Genomic DNA, 25095 nt, shown 5'->3' on the forward strand with positions numbered 1-25095 from the left:
CAATCCTGAAGCTTGTGCTACAATATTATGGAAGTCTTCACAAGCAACTCCAAAGGTATATGAGAAAAAGTTTTTCCAGTTTGTGAAAAAAATGGTTTATCATACGAAAATTCTTATTGAATAAGCAGCTGAGAAACTGAGGATCACAACTTAAGAACATTACAGACTCTAGATAGCAGATGCAATTATTCCAGTAAGTACCATCTCTATACTTTTCACCTTTATACTTAATTTGGTTTTAGAAAGGGAAAGATTTGAATCTATGGTGAAGGGTTGGTGATGTCAAGTAGTGTGAAAGAAAAAATGTTTAGCTGGACTTTTAGAAGACGGGGAAACAATGCAAAACATGAGATTGTTGCTCTTTTATCACTATGTTGACAAAGTTCTTAATGAACTAGAGAAGAATTTTGCACATTTAAAGAATAGTTTTTCATCCCTTATCTATTTTTTGTGCACTCACAAGGTTCTTATATATGTATAGAAGATCGGATTTATTCATAAAAAATATATCTTTTGTAAGGTTATCTACATTTGATATACTTCTTGTATATGGGTGTGTTATTTTGCTTCTTTTGCTGTTGGATTTATTACTTTTTCGAAAAGAAAAAAAAAAGTAGACACAACTTGTGTTCTAAGTTGATCTTGTTTATGCTTTTAGTGTTATTGCACACTTCTAATTTACAAGAAAGGTTATATGCAAGTCTAATAAGTATTAACTACATGAAATTTTCTCGAACTTGAAAAAATGAGATTGATGACTAAAGTCGGTTGTTTAAAGATTGACTGGTGTGTTCCTTATACCTAAGCAAACAAAGAAGTGGAAAATATAGATTTTCCTCTTCGTGAGAAGTGGATTATTGTTGGTCTACATACCTAATTTGTGTCTAATTAAGCAGGTTCTTTGGTGTATCAAATTAGTGATATCTTACTGGTTGGTTTTGCCTAAAAAGAAAAAAGAAAGTGTAAGATCACTCCTTTGTATTTGTGAATTAATTTCAATTTCACATTTTTATTTGAATTTTGTTTGTCAGTATTCATTTAAGGTGTACTAGGAACCGATACAAACTCGAAGGAGACTGGTGATGAACCATGTAGGCATTGAAGCAGTTGCCTGTGATTTCAATGGTAACCGTGCTCTCTCAAGTCTGGATACAGAAGGTTGCTGTGAAGAAAGAATGCTTAGGTTGGGTAGCTTGCCAAAAATTACTTCAACAAACAAAAGACGATATCCTAATAAAGAGCCTAACAATCGCATAGGTGGATGTCTCTTGGAAGGTAGTTCATATAGTGGAATAACTTTTCAAGAAATTATTTCTGGATCTTTTCCAATGTATAATGACAATCCATGGTTTTCTTGGTACCTTTATTATTCTGATAGACTTTCTTAAAACTGTCATTTCAACAGTGAAATATGTGCAGGATGAATCACTTGGTACGATTTTTAATGTTGATAAAAGCACGAGGGAGGAATTGACATCATACTCATCTACTATAGAAAATCATGGTATGTTCTTATTGTCTGCATCATTCTTTAACACCAAACAATTCAATAATGTATGGTGTGCTTACATAGCTTGTTTTTATTTATTTTGAGACATCTAAGATGGACCATTATCAAATAGCCACTGAGGGAATGGTAATGATGGTCTCTTCTTTAATTGATTCCTGCACATGCTTGTTTTCATCAACTGTTTTGTGTCAATTTGGTTGCAACATGTGATACTATAAGAAACTCAATGTGTGATCAATTATTTTTGTACATTGTTTGCATTAATTTCTGGCATCTCCATATAGTTGTTGCTTGTCATCATTGTCTTATCAAAGAAAAAAAAAGTAAGGAATTGGTAATTGGTTTATTCTTAAATGATGAAAGGATCCTATATTGGTTTGAGAAAGAATCAAATTTTTGATGTATACTTAGATTGTAGTGATGATTTTTGGCCTTTATTGACTTTGTGCCCTCCTTGAGTCACCTCTAAAGGAGTATAACTTGACTATTGGGTATATAAGTAGATTTTTTTTCACTGCTTCTTGATTTGAGTTAATAAGTTGTCTCGCTTCCTGTCTCTCTCTCACACACACAAATGTTCTCTTTCTACCATAGTATTTTTAAAATGTCCCTTTGAATTTTTATCGGTTTAAAGCTTTCTATTTCAATATGTTTAACCTCTTATTCACTTTTTGGAATAGGGTAAGCAGCTATTTGTAAATTACAAAGCAGCGAAATATTTCTCGCAATGGACAATATTTGCATTATCGATATGTGATTTATGTGTCCATGGTGCAAAGTACGAACAGTGGTAGAAATACATATTGTTGATCATGTATCATACGATGGTAGATAGGAACTAATGAGACATACGCTTGGATTTGATTTTGCAAGTATATTAAAGGAAGTATTAGAAAAGTAACTATTTCAGTGCTTGTGAGCTTATGATTAATCTTGAAATTTTATGATTGTTTAGAGTCTACACATATGTGAACGCAAGATTAGACACAAATAAATGACATCAAAATTCACGTTGTTGGGCCCGTGCATAGCACGGGCAATACTCATCTAGTATATGTGTGTGTGTGTGTGTGTTAATTCCATGTCTTTTAGTTACTTGAATATATGATAATGACCAATTTTGCTCTTTTTCCTCTATATTTTTTTTTACGTATATGCATGTTACCAGTTGCCATGTTACTTCATTATGGATTGATTAATCATTGCTCTCTTTCAATTACTCTTATAAAATTGTGTGCTTTCAACATGTCTTTTATTATTTTCTTTGTTTATTTTAGTTGAATTATATGTTAATCTATATCCCCTTGTTTGCATGTGATGTCTATCTGAGTGTCTTGTGGACTTCTTTTTTTCTTTACATTTTCGAGTTGAGTCATAGAGTCTTAATTTTCTTTATCGAGTCGGCCTCGTGTTTGTATGGGAAAACAGAAACTGATATACAAGGCAAACATAAGCTAATATACATAAACAAGCGTTGTATACAATCAATATACGTCCAATATACAATATATACAACAAGTATATGGTAATTATATACATAATGATACAACAAAATTGGGCTAGGCCCAAAATGAAGTGTCTTAAAAGACTGAATTACTTAGAATTAAGACAGAAAGATAGAATGAACTTGTTAGCCCAATACTCTGAATTTGGACAGAAGCCCAAATTTATCTCTCTATTATTATTGTATATTTCTTTTGATTGTATTTAATTCCAACTTATACTTTTAGATTAACTTAATTAAATCGACAAATCATCTTTTGGTATAATGATTTTTCTATTTAAGTGATTTATTTAATTGTCTTTCTTTACTTAGTCATTTTTTGACAAAACTTTATCTTTAAATTATTTCAAGTATCTTAAATTATTATGTTTTCTAAATAACTTTAAATATATTTTCCTTTAAATATTTTTCCAAAGTTAGTCATAAAATTTTCAAGTCGTTGGATAATTGCGTGTTAGCGGACATTTCAAGTGCGTAAAACCTTCTTGACATGGAAATAAGAACCCCTACCCTTTCTTTGAAATTTCAAAAGATTTTTTCGCTTTACACCTAGTCAAATAAGATGGACATGAGTATCAAATGAAATCAGTATTTCAAACCTGCTAGTAATAAAATTTTACAGATCACTAACCTTACCTTGGACATACCAATGTCTCACAATAATTTTAGTTAGGTTCATCAAACACATATACACGTAAAACATGTACAATAATAGTATCCAACTCTAAATAATCAAATAGTCGCATGATCGGAGAGTTCATATCCCCTACTAATCTCATTACTGTATTATGTGATATAATCCATCAATCTCACATGTACACGCACATGATAAAGAGTTTTTAATTATGCCTATTTGTAGGGGTCACTAGGTGTTCATGACCGAGGAGTTCTTATCCTCTTGATGTCCCAATATTATTATGTTCATTTGATTGTTCTCTTTGTAATAATATGATTAATTTAAGTCACTTGAGCTTCATTATAATGCCACTATGAAGGTTTCTTATATATTTTCTCTACCGCTATTAATTGGTTCTCGGTTCATTAGAAATAAGTATATAGTTTTTTTTTGTTCCAAGTACGTAAGATTGTGATCAGTTCTTCTTTGTCATAACTTGAATAATATTGAAATCTCTTTAAAGTGAAAATATATGTTTAAGTTACTGTTGTGTTGGAACTTTCGTGGCTTGATTGTTTTAACTTTTAAGAGTTCTTAGGTTAAAATTGTTTTAACTTTTAAGAGTTCTTAGGTTAAAAATTGTTTTAAAATTTGAGTTAGTGTAATATATGTGTGCGCGTGTGCGTGTGTTAATTCCATGTCTTTTAGTTACTTGAATATATGATAATGACCAATTTTGCTCTTTTTCCTCTATTTTTTTTTTACATATATGCATGTTACCAGTTGCCATGTTACTTCATTATGGATCAAATGATCATTGCTCTCTTTCAATTACTCTTTTAAAATTGTGTGCTTTCAACATGTTTTTTATTTTTTTCTTTGTTTATTTTAGTTGAATTATATGTTAATCTATATCCCCTTGTTTGCATGTGATGTCTATCCGAGTGTCTTGTGGACTTCTTTTTTTCTTTACATTTTTGAGTTGAGTCATACAGTCTTAATTTTCTTTATTGAGTCGGCCTCGTGTTTGTATGGGAAAACAGGAACTGATATACAAGGCAAACATAAGCTAATATACATAAACAAGTGTTGTATACAATCAATATACGTCCATTATACAATATATACAACAAGTATATAGTAATTATATACATAATGATACAACAAAATTGGGCTAGGCCCAAAATGAAGTGTCTTTAAAGACTGAATTACTTAGAATTAGGACAAAAAGAAAGAATGAACTTGTTAGCCCAATACTCTGAATTGGACAGAAGCCCAAATTTATCTCTCTCTTATTATTGTATATTTCTTTTGATTGTATTTAATTCCAACTTATACTTTTAGATTAACTTAATTAAATCGACAAATCATCTTTTGGTATAATGAATTTTTCTATTTAAGTGATTTATTTAAGAGCAACTTACATAATGACTACATTTATAGGGCTAACTTATTTTCAAACATACACTGACAGCAATGTAAGTTAAGATAAGATCTTTAGAAAAACATGTTTAGTATTCGTACGTACATATGGATGATTTTCTGATAATGAATATCCGTGCGATCTAAAATAAATTGATCAAGGAATTTTTCTGGTGAAGGCTCGAATTCTTTTGTTAATTGTTTTTTTGATTTACTTCATTATTATTTTTGTTTTAAACGTCTACTGGTCATGACTTGGTGCAAAATACAAAGACATTTTATAATGGTGGTAATTAATGTATGAATAATTTAGAAGAATTGATAAGTTAATTTGTAATTAAGTTTTTTATCACACTATTTTAGATTTACTGGTAAAGCACAATATGCCATTTTTCTAGAACTTACTTCAAACAAGTCTTACCTTAATCACATAGGACAAATTATTGAGTATTAAACAACTCCAGAAATGAACATGAAGATCACTATTTATTCTAAACCTCTAATTATTTAATGGAACAATATATGGGAGGTGGTATATGAGTTCTAATTGTTCCAAAATACATCCAACTATGTTATCTTGCTCTGACTGCATTCTACGAGTATTGAAGTTTCCCCTTACTATATTTTTTTTTCTAACATAAGAAAGGAAGACCAACTATCCCTTATCAATTACAACACATGTTGCTACAAAAACAATTTAGCACTAAATTGAAATCTTAGTATATTTGTTGGTTGCCAAAAAGTTTACTTAAAGCAATCCAACTTTCACGAGGATAATTTTCTACTCAATATATCAAATAATAGTACTTTACATTAGTTGAATCACATATAGATCAACCAATTGAGATGTTATATATGTGCCTTATGACTTATTAATATCTTTTTTTTTCAACATCCTTTCAATTTCAGTTTCTTTTAATTTACGATTGGTGTGTTTACTTGTTTTATGGAGGTGCTCCAAAACATCTTTCTATATATGTTGTGATATTTAGAATGACAAAAAGTTGATACTCAACTGATGACTATAGCTCATGTTTACAAGAAGCATACAGTGCACCCAAGCTATTTGATGAATAATGCTTGAACTAATCTTTTTTTATATGCATTTATCATTAGCATGCACCATGTATGAATAAAAAAATAATTAATTACTTCTTTTTTACTTAACGTGGTCTATTGCAAGTGATATAATTTTTCATATGCTCTCTATCCAAAAGTCAGTGATTCATTTGCTTTAGTTTTTCTTCTTCTAGGTTAATTTTTCAATCCATAAGGAAGAACAAGTTGCACGGTTTTGTCCAAAAGATCATGGAGAATGTAATCTACATTATATTGCGACATTATGATTGAACTTATACAAATTGCAATAATACTTGAAATTAATCACTTGAGAGTCTACTTAATAATTTTCGATATGTGGAGTACTACTTTACTTTACAAGGCCTTGGTATTTGAAATAATTTCTCTGAAATTATCCATGCAAAGTTATTAGAATCTTTAACTCTATATTTTGTTTATTTTGAATGGACAAGTTCTTCTTACTTGTTTATGTTTCTCCATCTCAACTGAGGGAGAAGTTCTATTTTTTTTAGTGGTGTTTTATTGTCTCGCAAATTTGTGATGGTTCTTTATATTTCAAGTTGAGATATTACCTATTAGAACATCAGAAAGAAAAAGAGGGAAGGAAAAAAACATCCCATACAAAAAAAAAGGAAAAGAGAATATTGTATGTATGAGAGATATGATCTTTCTGAAGATTGAAAGCGCTTTCAGCTCAGTTGACATAACAATGTAGCCCTAGGGAGTGTGTTTGTGACAGGAGGATCATCTTTTATTATTATATACTAGGTTAGGATATTACAATTGTTTTTATCATTACAAATATACAAGTGTCTTTACCTATACTATTGTATCTACACAAATATACAACTGCTTTTATGTATACTAATATACAATATGATCTTTGTTATTTTATTTTTATCTTTTAGTGTAGTTGACATAACAATGTAGCCCTAGGGAGAGTGTTTGTGACATGAGGATCTTCTTTTATTATCATACAAGATTTGGATATTACAATTGTCTTTATCATTACAAATATACAAGTGCCTTTACCTATCTACATAGATATACAACTGCTTTTATGTATACTAATATACAAGTTCATATACAATGTTTCTATTTAAAGAAAATTATGCCATACCTGTGTACACAAGAAGAGGAATGTATTTATGCTACAAGGGTTTGAACTATGGAAAGAAGAAAAACAATAGAAGACTAGCCTATTTGAGATAGCAAAAGACTGAAGGCAGACTCAAATAGATTTCTATACTTTTGTGTACTTATGATGCAAATCATATACTTGTAATTATCATGAATCAAATAATAGTATTCAAAATATAGTTTATCTTTCGATTACGTCAACAATTTGAAATGGCAAATATGTTCTAGCCAATGATGTGTGACGAGAACCTTATGACCACCATGGTATGATTTTGCTCTTTTGTACCCCACACAATGTTCATATATCTATAATGTTTTATTCATCAGACTTCATATGTGTTTACTGTAATATAAATACTTATACTATTGATCACTATTGTCTATTTTATCCTTCAATATGAATCCATGCTTGCTTGATTTTATTGTACGATGGAGAAATCACAAAGGTCAATATTAATATAAAAGTACCCAAGAACTTATCATGTACATGATAACATCATACTTTACTCATGTTTATAGAGACATTCGGTCAAAGTATCAACTGCTTTAACTATATTATTACTATTATTATTATGTAAACTACATCAAACCAACGAGAAAAACATATATCAAATTTAAATATGTAGGGCATTGCCTATCTAGTATATATATATATATATATATGTTAATTCCATGTCTTTTAGTTACTTGAATATATGATAATGACCAATTTTGCTCTTTTTCCTCTATTTTTTTTTACGTATATGCATGTTACCAGTTTCCATGTTACTTCATTATGGATCGAATGATCATTGCTCTCTTTCAATTACTCTTTTAAAATTGTGTGCTTTCAACATGTCTTTTATTATTTTCTTTGTTTATTTTAGTTGAATTATATGTTAATCTATATCCCCTTGTTTGCATGTGATGTCTATCCGAGTGTCTTGTGGACTTCTTTTTTTCTTTACATTTTCGAGTTGAGTCATAGAGTCTTAATTTTCTTTATCGAGTCGGCCTCGTGTTTGTATGGGAAAACAGAAACTGATATACTAGGCAAACATAAGCTAATATACATAAACAAGCGTTGTATACAATCAATATACGTCCAATATACAATATATACAACAAGTATATAGTAATTATATACATAATGATACAACAAAATTGGGCTAGGTCCAAAATGAAGTGTCTTAAAAGACTGAATTACTTAGAATTAAGACAGAAAGATAGAGTGAACTTGTTAGCCCAATACTCTGAATTTGGACAGAAGCCCAAATTTATCTCTCTCTTATTATTGTATATTTCTTTTGATTGTATTTAATTCCAACTTATACTTTTAGATTAACTTAATTAAATCGACAAATCATCTTTTGGTATAATGAATTTTTCTATTTAAGTGATTTATTTAATTGTCTTTCTTTACTTGGTCATTTTTTTGACAAAACTCTCTTTAAATTATTTCAAGTATCTTAAATTATTATGTTTTCTAAATGACTTTAAATATATTTTCCTTCAAATATTTTTCCAAAGTTAGTCATCAAGTTTTCAAGTCGTTGGATAATTGCGTGTTAGCGGACATTTCAATTACGTAAAACCTTCTTGAAATGGAAATAAGAACCCCTACCCTTAGGAATTTCAAAATAATTTTTTGTTTTACACCTAGTCAAATAAGATGGACATGCATTTCAAACACGCTAGTAACCTTGGACATACCAATGTCTCACAATAATTTTACTTAGGATCATCAAATAGTAGCATGACCAAGGAGTTCATATACCCTACCAATCTCACTATTGTACAATGTTATATAATCTATCAATCTCATATGTACACACGATAAAAAGTTTTTAATTATGTTGGTGTTCATGTATCGTATCAATGTGGTACCCGATCTAATACACACAACTACTTGTACATCGGACTCGAGGTGAATGTATTGTTACCATAAGAGCATATTGTGGTAAGTAAATTTAAAGAATTTATTTGAATGACCAAAATAGAGTTAAAAAGGATAATTTTGTCTAAAAATTCGTTTATTTTAATTTTTGGTTTTCGAGAAGATGATTTGGCTCTAGTGACCACCCAAACCCTCAGCCTTTTCTTCTCCGTCACCTGTTCCCGACTCGCGCATCTCTCTCTTTCTCTCTGCAACAGTTCTCATCAATAGCTCTCGGAACCCTAAAACTCTCTCTGGCTTGTGCTTCGGTCTTCAAATCCACATTCACTCTCATTTGACTCTTCCATTTCACTCTCTCCCCTTTTTCTCCGATTGATTTTTCTGTATCGTTCCTCTATCTCGACAAGGCCATGGCAGAAGGAAATCTTGATCTTCCTGACGATCTTCTTTCCTCTAAGACTTCCGATCACTCCAAAGGTGCTCTATAGTTTCTTTAATTTTGATTTACAATTAGTTTAGGGCTTATTTTTGAATCTTCAATTTAGTAAATTCTAGGGCTTCAGATCAGGTATCCTCTTTATCTGTATTTGGTTCTCTGGATTTGCTTTCTTTGACATTTCAGTCTATCCAATTGTTCTATTGCCAACTCAAAATACACTGTAGCGGCCAGTCTTCTGGTCAATCTTAATTGACGAGGGATTGATGCTTGTCAACATTTATTTTACATTAGGAAGTTGTTGATTTTCTCACCTTCTTCCAGTGTTTGGATCTACAAGTAGCTGCAACTAGATTTTCTTATTTATTTATTTATTTACTTTTGCTCCCACTTTGTCATGTTTTACAGTTGCTAACAAACATCTGCTTGCAGGTAATGATGACAACAAGCCTTTCATGGGTCAGCTTGATATTTCCAAAGGTATTTCTCTTTCATTTTTTTTAATTTTTGATTACATGCGGACTCTGGATCTTCTTCTGATATATACTTTTTACATTCACTTGTAATTCTCCTTGACCTTGCTTTAGATCAAGCAATGGTGGACAGCAGCATTCCTTTGTCTCCACAGTGGCTTTATGTTAAATCAAGTGACACAAAGATGGTGAGTTTGCTTACTTTTCAGACTAGCTGATTTATACTCATCAATGGATAATTCCATCATACAAACTATACTCATAAGTTTGAGACAAATTCTCGTCAGACCAGTCGAGATATGGATGTATAATATCCCCTCCCTCTTGCAGTTACAACATCATCTCAAACTCAATAGATCATATAAAGTCATTGTCAACTATAAAAATGTTTTTTTTTGTACATGATTGAAACTTTTTACTTGCTTTGTGTATGGTATGATGAATTGTATTTTTTTTCCCTTGATAACCGAGAAATCCGTCTGTGACCCGCTCTTTGGACCAATCACAGCCTTCTAAACTCGGTGGATAATGGGCCCGCCCCTCTACCCTTCTCCACTTAAATTCCGGGCTTCGCTTTGCATGGTATGATGAATTGTCCTTATTAGTCAAAACTAAAAAGGAATTGGTTTGTTCCATCCGGAGATTCCCCTTTCTAAGTATAAATATAGGGAACCCTTGAGAATGAAGTGTTCTCTTGTTGAATTAGACAGTCTTCGTGAAATCTTGTCGGTGTCGGCATTTAACCATATTAGACATAACAAAGATATTGACTTTGATCTTTTAGTACCCATATGTGTTGACTAAGTGTGTGTGGTCTGCTTTAGACGGAAAGTTTCACCCCTTTGAAGGATCACACTAAGCATAACAGTTTTTGTTTGTTAATCCTGTGATTTTATATGGTATTTACCGCCCATGACCACAGAGGAAATACTTCTGTCATGCATGTCATCCATTACTTGTGGCTTCATAACAGATCTACGTCTTAAAACTGAGATTTAGAAAGTCACTGTCGATTCAAGCTCCTCTTATTGATCTAAACAAAAAAAGATACCTTGAAACACCCCAAAAACACTTTTCCTTTAAACTTCAACTGAGTTCGGTCACGTTGTAGCATTATTTCCTCCTAGACTTTATACGTATGAAATTCTTGAAGTGTCTGTTACCGATTTCTGTTGCAATGTTAAGCAGAACTGAAGAAAATTTTGCTTTATTTGCCTGTAATCTTTTTGAGAGTTGGATTTCCATTCCCCTCTCTCTCTCTCTATATATATATATATATCTCAAATGCCAGATGTTCAGATGTTACACATGCCCATATTTCTTTTTTACTGCTTGAAGTTTCTAGTAAAATGTTTTCTACTGGGTTTTATTCATCATAGGAACCGCGTCCACCAAGCTCTCTGTCACTTGGAAGTTCTGTTGATTCAAGTCAGAAGGAGGCTTGGCGTACAGATGTACCTGACGACAAGAAGGATTGGAGAAGAACGACAGTGGAGACTGAGAGCAGTCGCCGGTGGCGTGAGGAAGAAAGGGAAACTGGCTTGCTTGGTCGGAGAGAACGAAGGAAAACCGATCGCCGTGCTGAGCATGATGTTAATAACCGCAATTCTGGGCTTGATACAAGGCGTGATAACAAGTGGTCTTCTAGGTGGGGTCCTGATGACAAAGAAAAAGAAAATCGCAGTGAGAAAAGGATAGATGTAGATAAGGAAGATGTTCATAATGATGGTCAAACATTTGTGGCTAACCGTACTGTCTCAGAACGGGAGTCAGATTCTCGTGACAAGTGGCGTCCACGCTATAAAATGGAGGGCAACTCTGCTGCTCCAAGTTCCTATCGAGCTGCTCCAGGTTTTGGACAGGAGAGAGGAAAAGTAGAAGGGTCAAATGTGGGATTTAACTTGGGTCGTGGGAGGTCTACTGGGACTATTATAAGACCTTCCTCTGGGGGTGCAATTGGTGCTTCACCATTTGAGAATTCTGTCGCTGGAAAATCAAGAATCTCGACTGGCATATTCAGTTATCCACGGGGGAAAACTCTTGACATATACCGCAGGCAAAAGCTTGGCTCATCTCTTTGTAGCATGCCTGAAAATATGGAAGAAGTTCCCCCAGTTACCCAAGTAATTGCTATTGAACCATTAGCTTTTGTTGTTCCTGATGCTGAGGAAGAGGTGAGCTACATCAATTACTTCATTTGTTCAGAATTGTAGGTTTTCTAAGTGTTCAAAAAATATTTGATACCATAAAGTTGCTTGATCAATCTTATTATAGGCTGTTCTCAATGATATATGGAAGGGTAAAATTACCGGTGGTGGTGTTTCTCACAATTCTTTTAGAAAGGGTCAATCAATGGATAATGTCACAGGTAATTGTTTCTTGAACACTATGTCTGGATGCGGTACTGACTGCTACTCCCATCCCTATCCTTTGTCTTTTTGTTGGAGTATGATAAGAGATTCTCTCTGAATTTGCTTTTATATCTTCCAGAAACAGGGGATACAGAGCCCAACAATACAAAAATGGGTGCTCCCTTCGCTGATGTCACTGAAGAGACAGTTGATAGATTATTGAAAACTTCAATAGGTGTTGAAGAAGCCAATACCTATAGCTTTGTTTACGAGAACGGTGTCAAGGTCAAGTGTGATGGTGAGTAAATTATTACCTCTATTTAAATCAGCTCTTCTCATCAAGGTTGATTTTTCTGTTGACTTCTGACAAAGGAACTTGTTTGTGATTCAGGAGGAGATAATCATGAAGGACTGAAAGACAATGTTTCTGAAGCTATTGCTGCAGATGGAAGTTTGTTTACCAGGAAGAGAACTGACAATAGTGACTGCCTTAACTACATTAGTGGGTCCCAATCTGATATTTCTGTGCAGAGCTTACCAGATTCCGGAGTAACCAGGACACCTATCTTTGAGAACAATCAACATGTTGCTTTTGATGGCAGTTTGAAGGTGTCTGATGATTCAAATTCTGTATTTGTGAAGTCCTCTTCTGAAAATTATTGGAACAACCTTCTAGGAAGGGGTATTCCACCAGAGGAGTTGAGTTTGTACTATCGTGATCCTCAGGGCGAAATCCAGGGGCCATTTCTCGGAGCTGACATCATTTCATGGTTTGATCAGGGATTTTTTGGTATGGACTTACTAGTTCGCTTGGAAGATGCCCCTGAAGATTCACCTTTCTTTGAACTTTGTGATGTAATGCCGCATTTGAAATTTGAACATGAGCATGTTGGTAACACCAATCTTTCCCAGGCAGAACCATCTGCTGTACTAGAGGGGAAGTTGGATTCTGGTTTACGTAGCTCAGCTTCTGTTTCTGAGATGGTTGGTTCTGCTGCCTTTGATGGCTCGAGCTGGCCGCCATCTGATTGTGATGGCCTTGGTGGACTTCATATTCAGTCAATACCTGATCATCCAGCTCGTCAATTTAAACCTCCATATTCACATAGTGAAGACTTTAACAATTTTGTTGCTCAAGATGAAGGTGAGTTAGCATATTTAGCTGAATGCATAGCCTCCTGTGGCTTTGGAGGTGGGAATCTGGCCTCTTTCCCTGCATATAGGCCATTAAGGTCATGGCCATTGATATTTAATGTGGTTGACCTTTATCTGTTATTTTGCTATTTAATTTTTAAGTTTCCATCTATATTTGCAGAAATTGTGTTTCCAGGAAGACCTGGAAGCGGTGGCAATGCTATTGGAAAAACTTCCACAGGCCTTACTGATCCTTCAAATATCCACCGTGCAACTCCAAGCACAATGTGTGAGGGTGGAGTTCCAAATCATGAACAGACATTGCACCCACTTGGCTTATTATGGTCAGAGCTTGAAGGTACTGCAGGAAAGAGTGGTCCTATCTCAGATGCTCCTTTTAGAGGAAGTGGCCAGGATCAAGTTCTAAACTCTGGTGCTGCGAGGGTTGGGCCATTTGGTGCCAAGACGGACTCAACCTCTGCTCTGGAGACATGGACTGATGCTTATAGAAGAAATGCTGGATCTGAACCCAACATATATCAAGAAGCTATGGATGCCAGCTGCTTGTTGCACCAGGACCATGAACTGAACCGGTTTGAGTTGGCAGACAAACTGTTTTCCCAACAACTTCAGCAACAGCATCCTCATAATTTGATATCCTCTCATAATAGTCACTTAAATGAAGCTATGATGGAACGTGGCACAAATCATAATTCAATACACCAACCACAGTTGGCGAGTCAGACTGGGCAGGATCTGGAACACTTTATGGCGCTTCAGCTGCAACAGCAGAGACAGTTGCAGCTTCAACAACTGCAGCAACAACAACAGTTCCATCAACAGCAAATGCTAATGAAAGAACAAGAGTCCCATGCTAGGCAGCTGGTTCTCGAACAATTATTGCAGAGACAAGTACGTGAACCAAGTTACACACAATCACGTCTTGATGCTATTAGGCATAGCAGTGCTCTGGAGCAGGTGTTGATAGAGCAACAAATTCTGAGTGAACTGCAACAGCGTCCACATCTTCCACCAAGACATGCTGAACCATCTATTGAGCATCTCATTCAAGCAAAGTTTGGTCAAATACCACATCAAGGGCCTCAAAGTGATTTAATGGAGCTCCTATCACGGGCAAAACATGGACAGTTGCATCCTTTGGAGCATCAAGCCCTTCAACAAGAACAAGCACATGAGAGGTTAAGACAACGTTTGGAAATGGAGGAAGACAGACAGATTGGTGCTGTCTGGCCTGCTGATGAAACTGGTCAGTATCTAAGAAATCCAGGTGTTGCTCGTCGAGCAAACTCTGGATTTGGTCCATTAGATATTTACCAACAGCAACAGATACCCCCTCCGGAAGAGCATGTTAGTCATCTGGAAAGGAATTTGTCAATGCAGGATAGACTTCAGCGGGGTCTCTATGACACTGGATTTCTGCCTTTGGAACGGACGATGTCAGTACCTGGTGGTGGTCCTGGTGTTAATTTGGATGCCATAAATCCTCTAGTGCGCGCACAAGGTTTAGAAATGCAAGATCCAAATTCAAGAATGCACTCAGCTGGTCACATGCCTGGTTTCTCGACTGGCATCCACTTGCAATCTCCTCACCGTCCTCTATTTTCAAATCAGTTTCATGCTCCAAATGGAGATACAATGGAAAATCATTGGTCTGAAAGAAATGGTCAGTTACCAGCTGATTGGATGGAAACTAGGATGCAGCAACTACATCTCAATGGTGAGAGACAAAGAAGGGATTTTGATGTCAAAAGGGCTTCTGAAGATCAAAGTATGTGGATGTCAGCTGGTGCTAATGATGACAGTTCAAAGCGATTACTTATGGAACTGCTCCAGCAAAAATCTGGTCAGCAGTCAACTGATCAAGCAGAAATGACCAGAGGGATTTTGTTTGAGAGGGGCTTTCACTCCGGTCACTTTTCTACGACAAATGCTTCAAACCGTTCATTCAACCCTCTTTTGGACCAGGATATGAGTCTAAACCAAGCTATCACTGTTGGGTCATATGGTTCTAATTCAGGTTTTCCACCACAGAGAGATCATGTAAATGAGATTGCCGATAGTCTTGATGCTTGTGAGAGATTTCCCTTCAAATCTCATTCTGGAGCTTTAGCTGAAGCTCAACCTGTCTTTTCCAGCATCAATGAAGCCTCTCAGGTAATTTACAAGATCCCAGACCTACATCTTATATGTGTTGGCAATGAAGATACACTCTTACATGTCATGATGATTATCTGTAGGTACATTTAGAGGCTCGCGAAAGTATCGTTAGGCAAACTGGTGTGCCGACTGTAGAAGGGGAAATGCCAATTAACTTGCTCAGCAGGCACACTTCACTTGGTACTGGAGGTTACTCTCTCTATATATACACAATTACACACACATATGTTGTGTATTATATTGAATGCTTATATATGTGCGTCTGTGCTTGTATATCAATCTTATTAAAAGAAGGTTTTATTGTTTGAAAGATTGTAATGTTTTTAAATCATCTTCAGGTGGAAGTCTTGACTTTTACAATGACAAGAGTGATAGAAGGGATTCGGCTACAGAGGAAATTCCTAAGGAACGGTATGTGCTATCTCTGTTTCTTCCTGGAAAGGACTTATTTTTATGTATGTCATTCTCATGGGTGTAGTTGGTAGTTTGGGAAATCAAGTAAAGTTTGTGCTTCAGTAGCTGCAACAATTTTATTCATATAAAAATTTTTGAAAGAAGAAATCACTACTTATAATTCCTGGAGTGTAGAATTTATTGCCAAGTTTCTATTACAGAAAGAATGTACTCTAGTTATAGAAGTAGATTGGCTTACTAAGAAACTTTTTTGCTTTAGAGTACTGAACGTTTAGCTATGATATTTCACTTGCCTACATTATTTTACTGATAATTATACGTCGTATTTTTGTTTTTATGATAAAGTGAAATATCAATGGTTTAGCATCGCCTCTTCAGGAAATGCTCATTCACAAAGAAAAGTATGTCTTAGAGCCTTGATCACGACACTGAACCGCACATTAAGCAAGGCGAAGTGCTCAACGCGTTCTGAGCCTCGCTTCAGGGATTAAGCATGCCTTTGATAACTCAACGAGTTGTGTTTTAATCTTGTAAAACCGTGTTATGCTAATATGTCTGATTGTAACTTTTACATGGTGCTACTTCTTCCTTGCTCAAAAAGTTCTGTTCCTCTTCTTTTTCCTTTCAATGGTTAATATTTTCTTTAATCAGTGTTTTTTCTTGTATAAGTCACGGAAGAGTTTTACCATCCTGTATATAGGACTAGCTCCTTCCCTCAATGAAGATTATGTTGTGATTTTGCTTTCCTGATATGCATCTGAATTTTGTTTCTATTTGGGTAGGATGGCTGTGACATCAAAAAGGTCAGATAACATCTTGCCGAAGCACCCACCTGAATTGCGCGTTTCTTCAACCCAGGAGGGTCTATCTGAGACAACTTCTGATAGCCTAGTGAGAGGCAAAAATCCTTCAGATGCCATGGCTTCTGAAGGTAGGATGTCTTTCTCCTTTTTGTTGCTATCACTGTTTACTATTTTGTCTTGATATTTCTATATTTGCTAGATATTTTGCACCTTGAAGATGTGAGAAATATACTACTCCCTGTGTCCCAATTTATGTGATACTCCTTTTTGGTCTGTCCAAAATAATGATTCTTTCTCTTTTTAGTAACACTTTGAACTTCCCATTTTACCCTTAATGAGATGATTTCTAGCTACAAATATCTATGACTTAATTTAAATCATTAAGTTTTAAAAGTCTTCATTTCCTTCTTGAACTCCATGCCTGGTTGTTACATAAATTGGAACGGAGGGAGTAGCTAATTTGATGTCTGCTCTTCCTTTATGGCTTGTAAGAGTTAATTGCCAATCCCCTTGCACCACACTCATTCTATCCATCCTAATTGCTAACCCATCCTTTTATGAATTCTGTCACTAGGGGGTAAGAGGGAAGCTGGAGGTAATGCAGCAAATCAAGTTCCCAGTGCTATGACGTCTGACAAGAAAGACGGGCGCTTCCGACGAACTGCATCTTGTAGTGATGCTGATGTTTCAGAGACATCATTCAGTGACATGCTTAAGAGTAATGCTAAGAAGCCAACAGCTCAGGAAGCACATGCATCAGAGGCATTGGATGCAACACACCGTAGTGGTAAGAAGAAAGGAAAGAAAGGAAGACAAATTGATCCTGCTCTTCTTGGTTTCAAGGTTACAAGCAATCGCATCATGATGGGTGAGATACAACGCATAGAAGATTAGTTACTGTACAGTTGGTAACTTGTGTCCCGATTTCTTGTGCTGTACATTTTCGCGTCATCTGTGAAATTTCCATAACACATTTTCTTTTACTCCATCCCATTTTGTGTAGGGGTGGCTTGAGATATAGTTAGTGTTAGGTAGTGTAGACAATTAGTTGTGTGGATTGAATCTTTATAGATACAACCAATCAAGTAGAGTAGAGGAACATTCTAACAGAATGTTTTCCTTTAGCCAATGAGATAAGGGCAAAAGAATATACCAATAAGCTCTGAAAGAGTAAAGTACTTTTAGAACATCTCTCCCTTTTAAGCTTTTTTCCTTTGGTTCTCCCTCTCTTCTTTTTTTAAGTTAGTTTTCATTTTTCATATTAGTTGTCCATTTTTCCTTTTACATGTCCTTCAAGAAATTACAAATAAAATGACAGTTTTAATAGTTACTCCTTGAAAAATTATTTTGCAACTTTACAAATCTTGTTTACACGTCTAAAAACAATTAACTGTTAAGGTAAAATGAGAAAAAATAATTAATTATATTTTTCTTTAGTTATTTGACAAGTAATTTTAGATAACAATTTTGTTTATCCCAAAAATAGTATTAATTGAATTGAAAAAACTGACAGTAAAGGAAACAAAAATCATAATAATAAATGAAGAAGAATAAGTTTGAATTTTACCTTTTCACAGAGAAATTATTAGGGTTCCTTTGAAGGGGAAAATTGGGTGGGTGGGTTCACTACTAAAAAACTGCCGAAAAAACGACGGTCTGCGTCGCTTTTTTGGTCAAATTCGCCGGAAAAGCGACGCAATCATACACCGCTTTTTGGGTTGACGCTTTTCAAAAAGCGACGGACAACGTCGCAAAAAAAAGATGGACTGCGTCGCTTTCTGATTATTTTTTTTCAGGAAAGCGACGGACAGCGTTTCTTTTTTTATATTTTCATTTTTTAAATTTTCAAAAAGCGATGCAATCCGTCGCTTTTTTGGAAATTTAAATTTTGAAAATCCCAGAAAAGCGATAGACTAAAGGACCCTGTCTGTCGCTTTTCTGGAAATTAATTTTTTGAAAAACCCAAAAAAGCGACGGTTTAAAGGACCCTGTCCGTTGCTTTTCTGGGTTTATTTGAAAAATTTAATGCAAAAAAGCAACGGACGAAACCACCCTGTCCGTCACTTTTTTCTGCATATTTTTGATATGCTGCCCACCTGCAAATATAAATCAATTCAATTCAATTTTAACCAGCCCAATCAAACAAAATACAATCTAAACATCCCACACAAGATATAAAACAACAAAATTAAATCAATCTTTAAAAATATCTAAATCACAATACAAAAACATATAAAGTCATTCAAAATTTGATTCAAAATTAAAAAAGAGTTCATAAACTAAAGCTATAAAAGATAATCAAGGAGTGCAGTCTATATAAACATCCTCCTCCTTACTGTCGTCGTCAGCCCTCGACAGGAGACGATGTAGATGTAGGTCGACGAGCAAGGTTCAACACTTGTTCTTTGATTTGCTGAACTGTCACACTCATGTTTTCTTGTTCAACTACTCTTTTTCGCTCAGACTCTTGCAGTGCTGCTGTTAGTTTTTCTATCTGTGCCGACATAGCAGCGATCCGAACACCGTCAATTGCCTCGGCTTGATGTAACGATCCAATACCTTCTAAGCCTGACACGAGTCGTCGTACATCATTTCGAGAGCCTCGACCATAGACTCTACCCTTGTATGTCTCCCCTACCATTTTTTCTGTCCAAATTTGACTGGACAATTCTTTATTATATCAAGGAATTTTTTCTCTTGGTTCGCTAACTCTTATACCTTTACAGGCTCAAGCCTGAGGTGAAAGCCCGGTTTTCCCCTTCAACATCTGCTCTCTAGTTAAGTAAGGCAGACTGGGCTAAAGGTAACTTTTTGCTCACCCGGTGAAAGACATAGTAGGTAATATTCTATTTTTCAAAGAGAAAAATGATCAAAAGTAGATCTGACCTGAACAAGTACATTTGACCTTTCAGGTGTCATTTGGACACGTACTGGTGATATTCACTCTGTATAATAAAAATAAAAATTAGCATTATATATATATATATATATATTCATTATTAATATTAATTAAATAACTTACAAAAGTTCGTTCTGCCCTTTCCTCCACCCACATATCCGAATTTGACTCATTTTCTTTCTTCTTCACATAGTCTTCTTGAAAACCTCTGGTACAAGGGGAGTATGCCCCATTTCTTTTTCCTATAAATAAAAATGAAATTTATATTATAACGATATTAATCAACTAATTATTTATTTAAAAGTTTGAGTTAGAACTTATCATCTCTCTTGTAATTGTTCCAACGCTCTTTGCACCTCCAGTATGCAATGAGCCACCCTTAATACTGCCTCTAGCCTTTTTGGCTTGTTTGGACATCGCCTTGAACTTATCTATGTTCCAATATTGGTGCAATTCATCAAACACATGAGGCAACATTCAACTCGGACACTAATTAGTATCCCAAACTTTCTTTAGCCAGCTAGACAGTCTGGCGGATGCCTTCTCTCTAATGTGATCGCAATGACCATATTAAACCTCGGTTCTCAAGTACACATAGTCTGAAAAAAATGAATATTGTTAGATAATTAAAAAAAGTAAAGTATATTAAAATTATTAAACTTAACTAAAAATTGAACCATGACTGTATCTGGTTCAAAAAATTTTAAGCACCTACATCCATTACAAGGACACCTGACCAATCCATTATTCTTGAAAATATCAAATGTCATTGTTTGTTCAATAAAATCTCTAACACCGTCAATAAACTTAGGTTTCAAACCAACACCGATTTCATAATGCATATTATACATCCACAAATGATGATCCATCTATAAAAATATAGATATTCAATTATATTATAAATTAAATTTAATAATAATTTTACTACATTAAGCTAATTTATATTGTTAATATAAATACTACATTTCAAGATCTACAAAAGTTAAAGCTTAATTAATTAATGAATACTAATTAATTAAGTTCAAATTAAGTTCAAGTTCTTGTTAAGTTCAAAGTTAAGTTTATATTCCTAATTAACTTTTCAAGTTATTATAAATTAATTAAGTTCTAATTAATTAAGGTCAACAAGATTTCAAGTTAATATTCCTAATTAAGTTCAAGTTATAGTAAATTCAAGTTATAATTAATTATAAGTTCTAATTAAGTTATAATTCAAATCCCTAAAATCTCAAATTCAAACTAGCTAGTCCTAAAATTCCAAATTCAAACTATTAGTCCTAGAATCTCAAATATAATTCAATCAAGTCCTAAATTTCAAATTCAAACTATTAGTCCTAGAATCTCAAATATAATTCAATCAAGTCCTAAATTTCAAATTCAAACTATTAGTCCTAGAATCTCAAATATAATTCAATCAAGTCCTAAATTTCAAATTCAAACTAGTTTTAAAATCACAAATTCAAACTAGTCCTAAAATCCCAAAATCAAATTAGTGCTAAAATTTCAAATTCAAACTAGCTAGTCCTAAAAATTCCAAATTCAAACTATTAGTCCTAAAATCTCAAATATAATTCAAACTAGTCCCAAAATTCAAATTAAATTCAAACTAGTCTTACAATCACAAATTCAAACTAGTCCTAAAATTTCAAAATCAAATAGTGCTAAAATACCAAATTCAAACTAGCTAGTCCTAATCCCAAATTCAAACTATTAGTCCTAAAATCTCAAATATAATTCAAGCCTAGTTAGTCCTAAAATTCGAAAATCAAACTAACTCAAATAATACCCAAATTGAAACAAGTCCTTAAATACCCTAATTCAAACTAGTCCTAAAATCCAAAACCAGACTAATTAACTCAAGAAATACCAAAATTCAAACAAATCCTAAGATACCCTAATTCAAACTAACCCTAACATTAAAAATCTCAATTCACTCACTAACTAATAATCCCAAATTCAAACTAACAATCAATAAACACAAATTCAATAAAAAAATTATAATTAAATAACTAACAAAATCAAATATAGCTCAAATTGATTATTTTTTTTGTTGATAAATTAAACCCTAACCTTAAAGGGAAAGGAGGGAATGAAGAGAGAGGGGAAGGAGGAGGAGGCGGCGACGGAAGCTCCTCCAAGCTACTGCTTGCGAGCACCGGCGAAGAGGTACGACGGAACGACGGACGGTGGACGCCGGAGTGGAGAGAAAGAAGAGAGAATGAGGTATTTTGAAAATGGGAAAATGGGGAAATGGGGAAAAATTCCCGTCTATCTTTCGGATATTTAATAAAAAGTGACGGATAGCGTGTCTATGTCCGTCACTTTTAAAAAAAAATAGTTGACCAATATTTTGACCAAAATGCGACGGACTAAGAGACATTGTCCGTCGCTTTTTAAAAATAATTGACCATATATTTTGACCAATAAGCAACAGACTTAAAGATGTCGTCCGTCGCTTTTATAAAAAAATAATTAATAAAATTAAATAAATTAATTAGCGACAGATAGCGTGGTTATTTTTTAATTTATATATAATTATTTTTAATAAAAGCGACGGATGGCGTCGCTATTTATATTAAATAAATAATTATTAATTATATATTTATTTGGCGCAAAAAATCACGGAAAATAGTGACGGACTAAGAGATGCCGTCTGTCGCTTTTTGTAAAATAATTTAAAAAATAATTATTTTTCAAAGAAGTGACGGACAGTGTGGCAAATGGCGTCGCTTTTTGGAGCGACGCCATCCGTCACTTTTTTATCCGTCGTTTTTTAGCAGTTTTTTAGTAATGGTTAGGATATTACCGTTGAAGAATAAGTTTGAATTTTATATTTTCACGGAGTAAAATTATTCCTTCAAAGATTAAATTTTTTTTAAGCTTGAAGAGCTAAAATTTGAGATATATCAAGTAGAAAACAAGAAATTAGGTCCCAATTTCATACCTTGAGCAGATTTTGAGTTGATTGGGGTGAGGGAGAAGAACAAATTAGAGTTCCTTTGAAGGTGAAAATTGGGTGGGTGGGTTAGGATATTACCGTTGAAGTGAAAAAGTGGATTTAATACATTTTTTTTAAAAAAGTTAAAAGGTAAAATTAGATGATTAACGTGCCCAATAAAGATATTTCAACACATGTGTAGCGCTGGTGATGAGAGGGTTGAAAAAATATCACTTGAGAGATATTAAAGGAGGTATTTAAACTCTCGTATAGTTTAAGTGCTAAAGTAAATGTTGCAGTAAAATTCATAAGAATTTTTATGTATTTTCTTTAAATTAATTGATATGGTACACCTGTACAAAAACACGGCACTATACTAATATTTTCATAATAGTCATACTTATTCAAAATAACTAGATAAGGGTGCCCGTGCAAGGCACGCACATATTGTGGAGATAAAAGTAGTTGTAAAGAAAGACGTGCAAATATGCAACATGATTAAAATAAATACCGACATTACACATTTCATAGTAGGTTACATATATTTTGCGAAATGTTATACATGGACTTTTTCAGAGAGATAACTTTTGAATTATGGAATTTCTAAACAAAAGTAGGTTCTTTCAGGTTGAAACCTCTTTTTTATTACCTGAAAATAAATTAAAGGAGTGAATAGTAACAAAATTTGACGGATATAGGAAAGAGAAGCAGGTATGCATCTGAAACCTCAAATTGTACAGAAAATAACATATGACTTTGGAGATAAGCTATTTAAATTCGAGAAAATCCAATTGACAAAAGCATGAAAGAAATTATCTCCCAACTTTATTCTGTTGTTTTCATTCGCCTATATATTTTGAACACAAAGAAATAGTCATTTGGTTTTTCTCTATTAGGAGTGAAAGATGATTATTAACTTCAACCACATTAGCTAGCCAATAAGAACAAAGTACAAAGTACTACTGAGCGCAACTACTTGTATGTGTAAATGAAAATAGAAGCTTGTCCTGGAATCTTTACTTTCTTGCACATTTAACTGGCAAGAAATCACATCATAATTGACACTAATCATAAACACGAAACGAAAACAGAAGCCAAGTACAAAACCAATGAAATCCTCGAGTCATTTCCCTGCAACTTATCTAGTCAAGTTATTCATAAGCAGAGAACTAAATTGCCATGGAATATACTGAAAGCTTCGCCAATGAGCAATTCATGAAATATTAACTCTCATACAGTTATCTCACAGAGGAATAATTATGCATATACGTGTACAAGCTTATAGTAATTATTAGTAGCTTATGAAGCAGTTGGCTATGGTTAGCAAAAGCTCCAATTTATGTATAACAAATCTCCCGAATTCACATTAGCAAAAATCTTCCCAAATGATAACATCAGCACGAATGCCTTTGTATATAAGAAAGTGAAAGAAAAGAGTATGTACCACGCAAGCAATGAAATCAAGGATATAAATATAGAACGTGTTACGTATGGATGTGCATAAGTATCCAACACGGGTGCGTACCAAGATATGCCTTAAAAGCACAGATAATTGTTACTACAAATCAATTAACAAATACCACAATACATTAACCACAAAAAATCGTAGTCAGGAACCTAATCTGGAATACTAATGAACCAAAGTCATCATCTATATTTCAAGTTACACAAGTAACTTAAACAAATTAACCTCAATCCAACAGAGAAATTAAAACTCTGAACCTCCTGGACAGAGGTACATAAGCAAAATAAAGATACTTAAAAGAACAAAATTGCATAAGGACAGATATATTACAGTTTTTTCAGTCACAACATGGAATGTCCCGGGGATTGAAATTGCAGCTCCATCACCCATTGTGATCCCATTTAGAGGAGCTACCTGCGTGAGAATCATAAAAGTCCTTTAATTGTAAGAAGACGATTGATTGTAATGTAGTTATAGTGGATGTAAAATCAGGCTTTTAGCAAGAAATAAGATTGACGAAATATTTAATTTTTGATAAATATTCCAAGATGCAGATGAGTTAGCAAAAGCATTGGCAATGGCCAAAGATAACCAATAAGCCCACTATGTCACTAAGAAGAACCAAAGAGTGCAACCAATTTGCATAAAAAATGTTGATTTAAGTAAGGTCTACTGAAAATCTGCCGACGATAGTTTTCTTCTTTTCTTGAGTTTCTTCTCTAGATCAAGCTCGCGAAAACTTAATGTCGTGTAGAATCAAAGGCACTTCAATAGATTAGTATGAGACGGGTGAATGTTATAGTTAACAGTCACTGTTCGGATGGCTTAGAGATGTAGCCATATTTAGTAAGTTTAA

The 25095-nt window shown here is 34.0% G+C and overlaps 2 protein-coding genes across 3 annotated transcripts in view; both read left to right on the plus strand.

Moving 5' to 3' along the window:
• LOC125831893 (uncharacterized) overlaps nt 1-25095 on the plus strand; it is a 360286-nt gene that overhangs the window by 80876 nt on the left and 254315 nt on the right. The window lies entirely within an intron of this gene.
• On the plus strand, nt 9299-18096 carry LOC125831889 (protein ESSENTIAL FOR POTEXVIRUS ACCUMULATION 1-like). 2 transcript variants are annotated; one of them, XM_049511017.1, is made up of 12 exons: nt 9299-9625; nt 10017-10064; nt 10172-10245; nt 11437-12231; nt 12332-12425; nt 12548-12706; nt 12800-13552; nt 13724-15717; nt 15801-15909; nt 16032-16131; nt 16917-17065; nt 17512-18096. In XM_049511017.1, exons 1-12 carry the CDS (start codon nt 9559-9561, stop codon nt 17829-17831), a joined length of 4662 nt encoding a protein of 1553 aa, XP_049366974.1. In that variant the 5' UTR covers nt 9299-9558; the 3' UTR covers nt 17832-18096. The 2 variants fall into 2 exon arrangements, with proteins under 2 accessions (XP_049366974.1, XP_049366975.1); XM_049511018.1 differs by having other exon boundaries at nt 9300-9625; nt 16059-16131.

The sequence above is a fragment of the Solanum verrucosum genome, unplaced genomic scaffold (assembly GCF_900185275.1).
Source record: "Solanum verrucosum unplaced genomic scaffold, falcon-dt-bn FXZP01000018.1, whole genome shotgun sequence".
Taxonomy (NCBI): Eukaryota; Viridiplantae; Streptophyta; class Magnoliopsida; order Solanales; family Solanaceae; genus Solanum; species Solanum verrucosum.

Bases quoted from the DNA above. Each gene is read 5' to 3' on its own strand.
- LOC125831889 (XM_049511017.1), top strand. From the start codon at position 9,559: ATGGCAGAAGGAAATCTTGATCTTCCTGACGATCTTCTTTCCTCTAAG. The intron at 10,065-10,171 runs GTATTTCTCTTT...ACCTTGCTTTAG, and splicing joins TCAGCTTGATATTTCCAAAG to ATCAAGCAATGGTGGACAGC. The intron at 12,707-12,799 runs GTGAGTAAATTA...TTTGTGATTCAG, and splicing joins TGTCAAGGTCAAGTGTGATG to GAGGAGATAATCATGAAGGA.